Consider the following 15,284-nt stretch of genomic DNA (forward strand, 5'->3'; position numbering starts at 1 on the left):
ACTTTCACAAAAGATATAGAACACAAATATCCTAATATATTGCATTTTTTCAACAAAGATGCTAAAGTCAAAGTCTCATTGTATTTGGAGGAAGCAATGGCTAGTCAACCACTAGGGTTTGGAGAGAAGAATACCACCAACATAAGAAACATTTTAAAGTGTTAAAGTGGACGTATAGAAACAAAACAAATAGATAGCTCTACCTAATTTTATGGTTGGAAATAATTTATGGGCATTGATTTGATGCCTGGACATTGACATTGCTCTTGGCGCATGGAATTTATGGTATTGAATTTTTTCTTGGATGTTGACATTTCCCCTAGTAGATTGAATTTTTTTATCTAGGTATGACATTTCTGGTTTCTGTATCTAGGTATGACATTCCTCTAAGAGATTTGGATTCTTAGGGATCTGGGTATTGAATTTCAGGTTGATGAGGATTTATGCATATCAAGTTTTCACTTGGTGTGATAAGTAGAGCCACGAAAATCATCCAAGGCCACCACTCCCTCTCAAGAACCTATTTCTAATTCCATAATTTTTGCGTCTCACTCACATATTGTAGAATTTTTATTTGAGGTGTTTAGTCGAGGAACATGAATTTCGTGGAGGTTATAAAGTATTATGTTCAAACCTCCTCATAATTTATTCTTTTCTAGTTCCCACAGACTATTCTAACTTCTAGGTAGAAACTTATGTTCATGGTCTCCATTTTGATTGGAGGACATCAATATTTTTCAACACTATTTGCAGAGGTGCAACAAAAAACCATCTGCCCATTTTTCTTGTTTTGTAGCCCAACATCGATAGCTCTGAAAGATAATTTTTCTTGGTGTGAAAATGAATTAGCCCTCTAAGGAAATCCTAAAAATAATTGTCTTAGAATTAAGGCATCCTATTGTGCATGGAACATTGTCTTTGCAATCTAAACATTTTAACCTCTGGATCATGTAGGAGGAAATCTTGAACCAGAAAGGATATTTCAATTAGGAGGCAAACACACAAAAGCACAAAGGCAATCCATTCAAGTATATAAGGAAGAGATAAAAGTTTTGGTTGAAGTGGTCAATGGGAAGAAGGCACAACTAATTGTGGATTATGTAGTACAATATGAGGTGCATGACATGAGGTGGTCAAAGTATAAGTAGCATAGGGTAGGGGTTCACTCCCTGGTATGATGGTAAAGGTTCCACCCTTCTTTTTGGGTGTTCATTTTTTCTAGTTTAAATCTTGTATTTAATAGGATGTGAATTTCTTCCTAGGTTAAGTGTTTAGTGGGGCAGTCGGGTGCAGATTTCTTGGTCACGATTATAACACTGGATATCTAGAACAACAACATCAATAGGTTCTCAATCTTTCTTCTAAGCAATTTCATATTTAAAAAATTCTTTCATAAATGCGGCTTCCAAAGTAATTTAAGGTTTCATTAAATTTATTCTATATCAAATCTTGGAAAATACTATGATGATAATTATAATAAAAGTGATGTATGGAACTTTGGTGTATGGAATATAATTACACTATAAGGCATTCCCCTCTGAGAAGAAATCCCCCAATTGCCACTCTGTACTCATCTGTAGCGTTAGATTGAGTGTTAAACGACTAAAAAAAGGTTAGCCATTGGATTCCAGCACCAAATCCTAATTGAAATGTGAACTGACTGCTTATGTTCGGCTGTTATCAACCGACTTCATGCTCCTTTGGCTTTTCAACTTCTTCAACCATTGGGGTTTCCACTTTTTCTTCAACCGATGGTTCAGACATGCTTGGAACCAGCTCCTCAGGCTTCATCATATGTGCCCATGGATATATTCTATTTTACCATATCATCTATCCCCAGAGAGAAATTAGAAAAGGAGCTGTTGTTATTCAAGGTGCTCGGTTGTAGAGAGAGGATGAATGTGACCATGCACCGCATAAGGGGATCCCTTTCAAGAGATTAATGTTACAGTATTGCCAAGGCCAGTTGTTTCTTTCGATTGTTGTGTCTAGATTTTAGCCGATGGGATCACGCTTTACAACTGTGACTGTCGCTATACTAGAATCCTTCCTAGGGTGTTGGGAAGTCTTCTTAGTCCCCGATTCACATGATAAAGATCTATCTATTCATAAATACTTCAAGGTTGCTCTGTCAAGCTCCGACAAAGTAGACGCCAGATCTGAGCCCCTCATTGAAAGGGAACCAATGGATCTCCTCATGTGCTGTGTAAGTAGTAATTATGCCCGCACGTGAATGCCTTTATTAATAACTGCACAACTGCATTGTCTTAGTAGCCTATCTTTTGTGGGGTGAATAAACGATTCATTGAATTTATTTCTGATCGTTGATGAAATGAATCTCTTTGATCCCTCTGATCATGTATATGATTGATTTTCTCATTCTTGAAATTACATCTATGAATCATTGTCTTTCTCTTCGGTCTGCAAAATGTAAGTGATCAATTACAAAATCCTGGGGTTGCTCCGACGCCACCCATTGTTGTCATTTTCGGAAGCAAAAATGTAGAGTTGGCTCCAGTGTTGCAGTTCGGGTTCAATCAATTATTGACACCTAATATGGTGTCATGAAGGAAAGGCCATCAATCATATGCTTGCTGGTTTCCAAACCCATCTGAGAGATCCTCTCTGTTCCAGGTAATTTGAGAGCTAACCTCACTGCCATCTTATCAAACTCCCGGACTAATGTTTTCTTGTAAACACTGTGGAGCCCAAAAATTACAAAGATCAATTGAATTTTTTTGAAGATTTAAAACTAGATGTGCTTTTCCCAAATTCAAAAGCTGGCATTATTACAACAAATATATGTGGCCATGAAAGCTTCTATTGGGTGGGAAATAGGCAAATATGTCTAATCTTCCCTATGTGCTTTTCTACTTTTAGCATTTTGGAATGCTGAATGATTCTATTTGTGGAAGGAGGAGATCCCAAAAGCATATCATGTCCTACGAGTGTCACATTGAAAGGATAAAGAGACTCGGCCCTCGTGCTTTCTCCATGATCAAATAGATTGGCCAACTCTCATATGACTTAATGAGAACTTTTAGAGAACGCACACTATCAAAATGACAAATAATATGAAAGTGGCACCTTACATAATCGATTGGAGTTGAAAATTTCTCCAATTTTTTCCAACATGCCATGACTTCCATAGAATTCTATTATCAAAATGTGCACGAGGAAAAATGAAATAAACACTTTATCCTTTTTAGCCCAGGTATGGGCCCCTCTCCTTTAAGCATCTTAGCACTATTCTTTGTATAAAATTCCCACAACAACAAATTCATGTATTTACATTTATCAGATATATTGGACTTTGCATGCATGAAAAGTACAAGCAAACTAATGGAAAAGTTATTAAAATCCATAGGGTTAGGTTGCTTTGCCCTGATTTATGCTCATGCTTTTGTTTTGTTTTTAAAGTGAAATTTTCTTTAAAAAAATATATGATATTGTAATAATAAGTGTATATAATCATAATTATATAAATAATATGAGTAGGTTAGAAAAGTGATTCATCATTTAAGGAGATCATAGGGAGAATCATTACATCATCATGGGTTATTATTGTATTCATTTTTAATGTAACTCTTAGTTGAGGAGATGAGTAGTTCATTTTTTTGGATAAATTTAATGAATGTTATTATATTAAGCTTTTTGAATTTGATTATGAATCTTTTAGATGTGGGCAAGGAACTTTATTATATATTGTTTTGCAATGACATCTTTCATCCTTATTACCTCCAATATGAACCCAAAGTTCCAAAATAGATAATGCATTATTGAATAAGAATCCAATACACGCTTTAAAGGATGAAGTGCTTATCACTTCATGTATATCATTGTGTATTTCATGATTATAATTATGTTGTAGACATGGGATGTTGATGTTCTATATTTTTAAATTTTGTTTCTAATTGAATATACATAATGATTGAATCATAGTGCAATTTGCTACCTAAATTAATTCATTATCATGTGAATGGAAGGAAATACTTCCCTTTCATTATCATGTGAATGGAAGGAAATACTTGCCTTTGTTTGGTATAAACCAATTCCATAACAATTGCCAAAAGTAGTAGAGAAATTTATTGTTTTTGTTATAGATGATTTTTTGAGGATCAAATTGGATGCAAAACTATATCTAAGAAGAATTACATAGCCTACCATGCTAAATCATTTTCTTGTAAGGAATCCTAAGAAATCCATAAATTGTTTTGTGGTTCCTTTTGATATTTTATCACAATGTCAACCTATTACACATAGATTATTGTTCCACGTGGTATGCATTCTTCATCTTGATTCAACCCTATTACACTTTGAATTGTATTGGATGATAAAAACTCTAATCCACAAGGCACAACCCCATAGGGAACTACTATGAAAATCACCATTTTCACTTAAGAAACATATCTTCATTAACGAACTCTCCTATGGCTCAATAAGGTTATCCTTAGTAGGATTGCTAATGAGGCATAAGGTGATGTGAATGTAGCTTTAGCGAAAAGATTTTTTTACTATTTTAGGATATCAAAGAGGTGATGGAAGGCAATAGATATTAGTGCCAATCCAACAAGGAAACTCAAAATATGAGGTTTGGTTCCTGAGTCTAAATCTCTACAAAAATGAGTTTAGGAGATGAGTAGCTCATTTTTTGGGGTAAATTTAATGAATGTTATTATATTAAGGCTTTTGAATTTGATTAGGAATCTTTTAGATGTGGGTAAGGAACTTTAGTACATATTTTTTTCAATGACCTCTTTCCTCCTTACTACCTCCAATATGAACCTAGAGATCCAAAATAGATAATGCATTATTGAACAAGAATCCAAGACATGATTCAAAAGGTGAAGTGTTTATCACATCGTGTATTTAATGATTGTAATTATGTTGTAGAGATGGGATGTTGAACTTTTATATTTTTGAATGTTTCTAATTGAATATACACAATGATTGAATCATAATGCAATTTTCTACCTCAATTGAGTCATTATCATGTGAATGGAAGGAAATACTTCCCTTTGTTTGGTATAAACCAATTCCATAACAATTGCCAAAAGTAGTAGAGAAATTTATTGTTTTGGTTATAGATGATTTTCGAAGGATCAATTTGGACACAAAACTATATCTAAGAAGAATTACATAGCCTACCATGCTAAATCATTTTCTTGCAAGGAATCCTAAGCAATCCATAAATTGTTTTGAGGTTCCTTTTTGATATTCTATCACAATGTCAAACTATTACACATAGGTTATTGCTCTATGTGGTATGCATTCTTCATCTTGATTCAAGCCTATTACACTTCAAATTGTATTGGATGATAAAAACTCTAAGCCACAAGGCACAACCCCATAGGGAATTACTATCACAATCACCTTTTTCACGTAAGAAACATATCTTCATTGACTAACTCTCCTATGGCTCAATAAAGTTATCCTTAGTAGGATTGCTAATGAGGCATAAGGTGATGTGGATGTAGCTTTAGTGAAACGATTTTTTACTATTTTAGGATATCAAAGAGGTGATGGAAGGCAATAGATATTAGTGCCAATCCAACAAGGAAACTCAAAATATGAGGTTTGGTTCCTGAGTCTAAATCTCTGCAAAAATGAGTTCAGGAGATGAGTAGCTCATTTTTTTGGGTAAATTTAATGAATGTTATTATATTAAGGCTTTTGAATTTGATTAGGAATCTTTTAGATGTGGGTAAGGAACTTTAGTACATATTTTTTTCAATGACCTCTTTCCTCCTTACTACCTCCAATATGAACCCAGAGATCCAAAATAGATAATGCACTATTGAACAAGAATCCAAGATATGATTCAAAAGGTGAAGTGTTTATCACATCGTGTATTTAATGGTTGTAATTATGTTGTAGACATGGGATGTTGAACTTTTATATTTTTGAATGTTTCTAATTGAATATACACAATGATTGAATCATAATGCAATTTTCTACCTCAATTGAGTCATTATCATGTGAATGGAAGAAAATACTTCCCTTTGTTTGGTATAAACCAATTCCATAACAATTGCCAAAAGTAGTAGAGATATTTATTGTTTTGGTTATAGATGATTTTCGAAGGATCAATTTGGACACAAAACTATATCTAAGAATAATTACATAGCCTACCATGCTAAATCATTTTCTTGCAAGGAATCCTAAGCAATCCATAAATTGTTTTGAGGTTCCTTTTTGATATTCTATCACAATGTCAAACTATTACACATAGGTTATTGCTCTATGTGGTATGCATTCTTCATCTTGATTCAAGCCTATTACACTTCAAATTGTATTGGATGATAAAAACTCTAAGCCACAAGGCACAACCCCATAAGGAATTACTATCACAATCACCTTTTTCACTTAAGAAACATATCTTCATTGACTAACTCTCCTATGGCTCAATAAAGTTATCCTTAGTAGGATTGCTAATGAGGCATAAGGTGATGTGAATGTAGCTTTAGTGAAACGATTTTTTACTATTTTAGGATATCAAAGAGGTGATGGAAGGCAATAGATATTAGTGCCAATCCAACAAGGAAACTCAAAATATGAGGTTTGGTTCCTGAGTCTAAATCTTTGCAAAAATGAGTTCAGGAGATGAGTAGCTCATTTTTTTGGGTAAATTTAATGAATGTTATTATATTAAGGCTTTTGAATTTGATTAGGAATCTTTTAGATGTGGGTAAGGAACTTTAGTACATATTATTTTTCAATGACCTCTTTCCTCCTTACTACGTCCAATATGAACCCAGAGATCCAAAATAGATAATGCATTATTGAACAAGAATCCAAGACATGATTCAAAAGGTGAAGTGTTTATCACATCGTGTATTTAATGATTGTAATTATGTTGTAGACATGTGATATTGACGTTCTATATTTTTGAATGTTTCTAATTGAATATACATAATGATTGAATCATAGTGCAATTTTCTACCTAAATTGAGTCAATATCATTTGAATGGATGGAAATACTTCCCTTTGTTTGGTATAAACTAATTCCAAACAATTGCCCAAAGTAGTAGAGAAATTTATTGTTTTGGTTATAAATGATTTTTGGAGGATCAAATTGGATGCAAAACTCTATCTAAGAAGAATTACATAGCCTACCATGCTAAATCATTTTCTTGCAAGGTATCCTAAGCAATCCATAAATTGTTTTGTGGTTCCTTTTTGGTATTTTATTACAATGTCAAACTATTACACATAGGTTATTTCTCCATGTGGTATGCATTCTTCATCTTAATTCAAGCCTATTACACTTCAAATTGTATTGGATGATAAAAGCTCTAATTCACAAGGCACAACCCCATACGGAAATACTATGACAATCACCATTGTCACTTAAGAAATATATCTTCACTAACTAACTCTCCTATGGCTCAATAAGGTTATCCTTAGTAGGATTACTAATGAGGCATAAGGTGATGTGAATGTAGCTTTAGTGAAACAACTTTTTCACTATTTTAGGATATCAAAGAGGTGATGGAAGAAAATAGAGATTAGTGCCAATCCAATAAGGAAACACAAAATATGAGGTTTGGTTTTTGAGTCTAAATCCCTCCAAAAATTAGTTCTTTTGTTGCAAAAGGTAGTCGTGGGAAGGCCAAGTCTACAAATTTTGTGTCCAAGTCACAAAAGGTGGCTTGCAATTCTCAGTAGGAAGAATTTCCAGGTTCCTTCTGGATGAAAGTATGTAGAGCATGTTAGGGTTGGTGTTCTGGTGCACCTTGCTATTGTTTTTTAATATATTACCTCTGAGGTTTTGGAACTTGCTTGTAATGCTGCCCAAGATAACGAGAAGAATATTATAGTCCTTAAATAGCATGGAAACCAAGGATTAAGGCCACATTGCTGCCTCAAAAGTCCTGAGAATTATCAATCGATTAAGAATATGGATTGTTGGAGATAAATATTGCGTAGGCTTTGTTTTAGCTTTTTGTTTGTTTTCATACCCTCTTCACCTTTATTAACATGCAGAGCCATTTAGAAGATTGTAGACACCATGATATTTCATATGTAGGCTCACCATCCATTAGAAGCCCTGCATTGTGGATATGAAAACATAAGTAGGAATGTATTGTAGCTACTCCATGTGTGACCCCAATAATGTGGCCTTTTTATTTCTCGTGAATTGTAAATTGGTTATAGACAAAATGCCAAAACTTGTGCAAAATCTATTGCAAAGAGTTCAACAATGACATCGACGTCGATCTATTCTCCTCCAACCAATAATAACAAAGTAGTGCTAGCTTGTGGTTAAACAAACCATTTAACCTATTCTTGTTTGGTATAATCATAATGCAATCACTATCCAAATTTTTTCCAGATTTACATCATGCTTATCCATGCCGATAGGTACTGTTCATGATTTCCCTTTAATAACACGGCATGAATAACTAGGGTTTTGTGTTGGGTTTTAGTTTGAAATTTATTGTTTCCTCATATGTCTTGAGAATTATTAATTGATTGAGAATATGGATTGTTGATGATAAATGTTGCATAGGGTTTGTTTTAACTTTTTGTTTGTTTTGGTACCCTCTTCACCTTTTTCAGCATGTAGAGCCATTTATAAGATTTCATATGTAGGCTCACCATCCATTAGAAGCCCCACATTGTGCATATGCAAACAAAAGACGAAACATTTGTTAGCTACTCTATGTATGACCCCAATAATGTGGACTTATTATTTCATGTGAAGTGTAAATTTCTTATAGAGAAAATGACCAAATTTGTATAGACTCCATTGCAAAGGGTTCAACAATGGCATAAAATGTTTATTAAGAGAATGTAAATTCTTTGCATCTAGAATTTGAATAGAAATATTGTACTGGAGTGGTTATGCATTTATATTCATAACTTGAAAACTAATTTTTTGGTCAATAAGAGTGATATTTATGTCACATGTTTCAGAGGGTTTTTTAATGTATTTTTCGATCTAATTTGCTCAAAATCGAAAAGTATTTGTTTCAATCACAACTTAGAGTTCTCCAAGGGTTTTTCATGTTGTTGAATCCATACATGTAGTTAAAAACACATTTTAAATAATAAATGCCACGATTTGGAAAAAAAATATTTTCATTAGTGAAAGACTCCAAAATTGTATAGTCCTCACTTATCTCTCCCTTACATGTGAGATCTATTGTTAGCTTGGCTAAATTTTACTCATGTATTTTGATGGGTTAAGCCCTTTTAATATAGATTGGCTAGATATATTTCCCCGTATTTTGTTGTGCCTTTCACTTCCAGAGACTTGTATTGACCACCAACAATGGTGTGACATCACATGATCAACTGTACTCACTCCAGTTATGGTTCAGATGAATGTACACTCTAGTTGTACAATGAAAAATGGCAGTGGTACAAATCATTAGGCTGTTTGTTGCCTCAATTCATGGTAATCACATATCTCAGGGCATTGAAAACCATTTCATGCTATTTCTAAGTTTCCATCGGAAGATTTCACACCTGTTTTGAATGGCGCATGAAATTTCGACTATGTTATTTAGAAATCGTAGCTACTAGCGATATGCACCTACTTGGAGCCTTGATGTGATTTTCTTCCAAGGTTGAACATTTGACTGAAGCATATTAATTATTTATGAGAAAAATAGTCCACATGTTGAATGTGCTCAAACTGTATCTCTTTATCTAACCTTTGGCATCTATTTTAGAAGGCTTGAATTCAACTTGATCTTCTTTTAATTTATCCCTAGAGTTTGAATTGGGAGAACAATGTAAATGGATTTCAATGAAACGCAAGAAAGCTATATCAATTGCAAGAAATCTTTAAAAATAGGGTGTGGATAAATTCCAACCATTCAAGTGGGAAAATACAAATAGGGTGTGGATACATTCCAACTATTCAAGTAGGCAAATACTTCATACACAAGTGTCACGACTGCAAATACATATGGATGTTCAACCAAAAAACTAAATCACGGTCTTATGGTCAATAATTGCTAAGGATAAAGATATTTTCTATGTCTATAGTGCATTCTTTGGCAACTACGCTAAATAACCAAAAAGAGAGAACCTCATACTATGGAGACCCTCCTTTTTAACTAAAATCCAAAAATCTACTCACATCCTTTGGGAACATAATCATATTTGCATTGGATATAAACGATCATAGATCCATCTTATGTACGAATCTAACATGAGCCGAGAGGGGATCAAATTTCTTCACGTGTAAACTTTTTTAGAGTACAAAATGCAATGTGTTATTTTTCATTGTTTAAATTGTATTTTTGAATGCTAAATAAAGTATATATAAGACCAAATAAAAATTGTAACCATAAAAACTTATTTTTTTCTATATATAGATATATATGAAGTTGATATCGACCTAAATTAGTTAACATAGATCTTCAAATAGTTTATTTAAATCTCTTGTTGAAATATTTTTGAAAAGTATAAGATTTAAATGGACATTAATTTTTTATTTTAAACATAATTTTTAATTTTAATTTTAACTTTAAAAAAACACAAAGAAACAGACAAACTTACACATCTCCTTATACTAAGCTATAAAATAAACCTCTCAACTTAGTAATTATTTAAAAAAATATATAATAAACCTAAAACAAATCTATATTAATATATCTAGATTGATGTGTGTAACAAATCATTCTTAACCACAATTAGATTTAAACTTACATATAGTTCGCATGCGCATCATTTACCAATTAGAGTTAAACTTACCTATTATAATGGTAGAAAGAGATATTACTTAATGCGAGTTAATCGCAACCAACACTATCTCATTTAATTGTACAGTCAGAATTTGTTAGAAAAAGATGTTTGAGGATGATGAAAAACATCATCAAATACAATCCATATTCGAATGTGATGGTCAAAGTTATGTCAAGGAATAATCTTTGTGGAGAGAGTATTGCAAATATATTTACAAAGTATTATCAACACTTTCTCTGGTCACTTTTGTAATAATTTGGTTTAAGTTTAAGTATCTCTAAGTTGTAAATTTTGTGTATTCATTTTATATAAATGTGATATTATTTGTATTTATTTGGTATGAATTTGAGAGTTGTGGAGCATTCTAAGTTTTAATTAATATAGAATATTTATTTTGAGTTTTTATTTTTATTTTATATATTATTGTATTTATTTTATGTGAATTGGATAGATGTGGAACATTTCTAAATTTTAATGAATATAGAGTATATTTTTAGATTGTAAATTTTGTATTTTTTTCTCCAGTAAAGCATTTTCATATTTTTAATAAGTTTTATGTTTTACATATTTTTTATAAGTTTTAATAAATATAAATTTAAAAGATATAAATCATTTTTATATTTTTAATAAATATAAAATTAAAAAAATACTAAGATTTATATTTTTAATAAATTTTAGTAATTATAGAGTATTTATTTTGCTTCATATTTATTGAAATTGGATTTCAATTAAGTTCAATAATATTCTATTATATTAATTTTTTCATTATATCAAACTTATAATCAATTATATCTGACACATTATTTACTGTTCTAGTATTATTCTGCTATTTTAGTATTTGTTATTTTGTTACTATTTCTGGATTTTTTTTCAACTGAAGAAATAGCCTCTGGAACAGCTCTCAGGCTCACATAGTCTTGCTTGGAATCAGACAGTGAGACCTGTGGGACCAAACCTCCCCACCTGGCTGTTGGACCACAACCCCATGACTTATTGTTTCTGCATTACAATGAATCTTTTGGGTTAAACTTGTAAAGAGCAGATTAAAAAAATTGTTTACATTAATGGACATAGTCATTTCTACTGTATTAAACTTATTTCAGTTGCAGATTTTGGGAATATCTTGGAATGGGTTAAACTTGTAAAGAGCATATTAAAAAAGCTGTTTACATTAATGGACAGTGTCATTTTTAATTTATTAACATTATTTTGGTTGCAGATTTTGGAAATATCTTGTAATCTGATAGTGAGGAGAAGAGACATCAAACATATAACCACTTTTCTAAACTTACAGATATTCTCAAAATTTACAATCATAAAAATACCATATCTTAAAAAAAAAAACTACATTTCTGATTGAGGACTCTGTGAGTAAAAATACAACTGTGAAACAATTTCCAACATTTCACATACAAGATCATCCCACAGAAATTTACAAACCCTAATTATAATTGTCTTAGAACAACTTAGAAAGCTATGTATGTATGTAAGAAAAATTACATGCTCTAACTGCATTAGAACAACTTAGAAAGCTATGTATGTAAGATCAACTTGGGATTCCAGAGCAGGAATTCATTTCTGATTCTAATGACCCTGCAGCATCAACAGAATCCTGTGGAAGAACGCCACTTGACATGGCAATGCGAGAGGCCCTTCATTCTGGAATCCATACTCTTTCTCTGCCTCCTCCAGCAGTACTTTAAACAGGGGGTGATTAACATACTCTGTTTTAATCACGAAGCGCTGGCGTTCCTTCCCCACGCACACCACAAGGTGTCCGCGTGGAGGAATCGGAGATGCCTCGCTGTTGTCCCTGTCATTGTCCAAGCTGGCAGGTGAGTCGGCGGGGCGCCATGATGACATGGAATTTCTCTTCTTCGAAGCAACGAATGCAGGCAGGGAACATCCATGATGAAGACCCTGTCCCAGTCTTCTGTTTCTCCATGATGCTAACAGTTGCATGATGTGGGCACCGCTCCTACAAAAAAAGGGATTATTGAGCAAAGACAATATACCGAAGTGGTGAGCCATCTTTAAATGTCATTTTAATGTTAGATTAGCTGTTTGATTATTGCTACATGATTTTTATAAGTGGATGTGGTAAATTTGTTTGGACGACTGGAATTTAGTAATTTTTTTATAAAGAATGGGCTGGAAAACATTTGAATAATTTTTTGAGGTTGGAAATGGATTTAGCACCATCAAAATTCTGGAGCACCAAAAATGTTGAAACTTGATAACTGTAACCTGGATTTACAAAAAATTCTGCTAGATTTTTTTAAAATCATACCAAAATTCCTCTTTAAACTACTATAAAAAAAATAAGTCATCTAAATTCCAAATCCCAAACATTTAATAAATAACAAATAAAACTAATTAATAATTTTATTAATATTAATTAAATATGAAATCATAAACTTAAATTTTAATATATAAATATTTCATGATAAAAAAAAAAAATAAAAAAAAAAAAAAAAAAAATTAAAAATTAAAATAATTAGTTTATCCATTATCATAAACGAATATCACATAAAAAGTTATTGTATTTTTCTAAAGAGAATATAAACAAATATCACATAAAAGATTGTATTTTTTTAAACATGTACTATGAAAGTAAGTTGAGAATATGATATATATTTTTCAATAAAGTTTTGTTCTGTGCTTAAGTCTACTTTGATTTTGAACCAGTATTATTTCTTTGTACTTTGATTTTGAATAAGTATTATTTCTTTGTTGTTGACTCTATTGGAAGGTAAATATGTTACTCTCACATAATCATCCCACATTAAATTAATGTGAAAAACATAATCATCCCACATTAAATTAATGTGAAAAATAAAATTAGCATAATGGGTGATAGAAATATTAAAAAATACCTTTTCATTTATTTAACATATCCACTCTAAATTTAATATAAGAAAAAGATTTAAGCATTTCAAGGAGTTTTTCCTTGCCAATCTAACTTATCCCCTTTAAGTTATAAAATACAAAATATTAAAAATATTTTTAATAAGTTATAAACTACAAAATATTAAAAATATTTTATTAAAAATTGTATAAGCAAAAATTATTAATCAAAAAATATTTTTAAATTTTTAAAAATAAAAAATTAATATTATATAATTAAATTTTTTATAAAATATATTTATTTTATAACCAATCAACTTTACGGATATTTTTATTTTTAATTTTAAATAATTTAAACCAGTTTTCACATTTTTGAACTTTAAGGATACCTTTTTCTTTATTTTTTTAAATTTTAAATAATTTAAACCTATTTTCACATTTTTGAATTTTTTTTAAATGAGGATTGTAAAACCCTTGTATGATACTATAACCAATGAACTTTATACATATGAATTAATGTTATATTGTTGTGGATTTTAATTTTTTTTTGTATCTAATGGATACAGGCAAAATATACTTTGGTTTCTTAAATCTACCTTAAACAAAAATGCAAATTATTTAAATTTTAAATATTGAAAATATAACATCCAAATAATTAACTTAAAAAAAATATTACAAAATAATAAAAAAATAAGAAATAATACCACATTTAAATAAATGAAATAAATTAGAATCACAAAACCATACTTATCCCACAACCACCACCCAACTTTATAGGAATACCACTCCCTTAATTCTAATCATTCTTGATCTGGATATCACTCTGTCATTTCTGTTTCAAAGCATTCATGACCTATTTAACAATCTGGACAGACAGTGCAAAATATATGATAGTCACAAAATAATAAGAAAAAACATAACGATCAAGCCACATACATGCAAGAAAAATGACAGTTACAAAAAGATAAGAACCCTGTTGTTGAGTTGCACCTAGTGATAAAACAATGAGTTTACCTAGGTCAGAAAGAGATATGTACGAAAATATAGTTAAACCGATTGACTAAGTTGCATCCTGTGGCCCATGGAACTTTGGATTGATGGTGAATGGGTGCTCTGTTAAGGCACTCCTTGCGATATGTCACCGGATACCAAGATTTTATTAATAAAAAAACTCAGAACTTTAATAGTTTTCAATAGAAATGAACGAGCTACTTTCTGAAGAAGCCCTTCACCTGAAAACAATCTTGCCTTTCACACCGGATTCACCTGAAAGCAATCCTGCCTTTCACACCCGATCCTTGCCTGCAAACTTGGCAACAACAAACAGACCCAAAAAAATCGCCTCAGTAATACAACATATATAGCCTTCCAAGCAGATCAAAGCCGGTCTTGACAGTATAATAAGAAAAAAATTGAAGTTGTATAAGAGACATGAAATAACTTCAAACTTGCTTCTCAGTACTCCCTGTGCAGGTTGTGTTGGGAGGAAGGCTGGCAGGAATTTTATAATGAGAAGCAAGAAGATCCATTAATCACTTTACAGTCAGCAATCTTTGTGGATAGCGCATTATCTGTGAAGGCCAACCTTATAGGCATGGCTAGTTGATAACCTCTAAAGATGGAAAAAGATTTGATACCAAAAATCCATGGACTTACCATAAAAACATTTATCAATCCAGCCAATTCAACCCAACTGAACTAATTACTCTATAATAGTATCATCAAATTTTCACCAA

General features: G+C 31.6%; 1 protein-coding gene across 1 annotated transcript; it reads right to left on the reverse strand.

Annotated features, from left to right (window-relative positions):
• Positions 1-12,285: 12,285 nt before the first annotated feature.
• Positions 12,286-12,732, reverse strand: LOC149208450 (protein SMALL AUXIN UP-REGULATED RNA 54-like). The gene has a single exon (XM_089398346.1). The coding sequence runs from the start codon at positions 12,730-12,732 to the stop codon at positions 12,286-12,288; it is 447 nt and encodes a 148-aa protein (XP_089254472.1).
• Positions 12,733-15,284: the final 2,552 nt, after the last annotated feature.

The sequence above is a fragment of the Pinus tabuliformis genome, chromosome 1_2 (genome assembly GCF_031772625.1).
Source record: "Pinus tabuliformis cultivar Carrire ecotype Pingquan chromosome 1_2, CPIR1, whole genome shotgun sequence".
Lineage (NCBI taxonomy): Eukaryota > Viridiplantae > Streptophyta > Pinopsida > Pinales > Pinaceae > Pinus > Pinus tabuliformis.

Bases quoted from the DNA above. Each gene is read 5' to 3' on its own strand.
- LOC149208450 (XM_089398346.1), bottom strand. From the start codon at position 12,732: ATGGCTCACCACTTCGGTATATTGTCTTTGCTCAATAATCCCTTTTTT.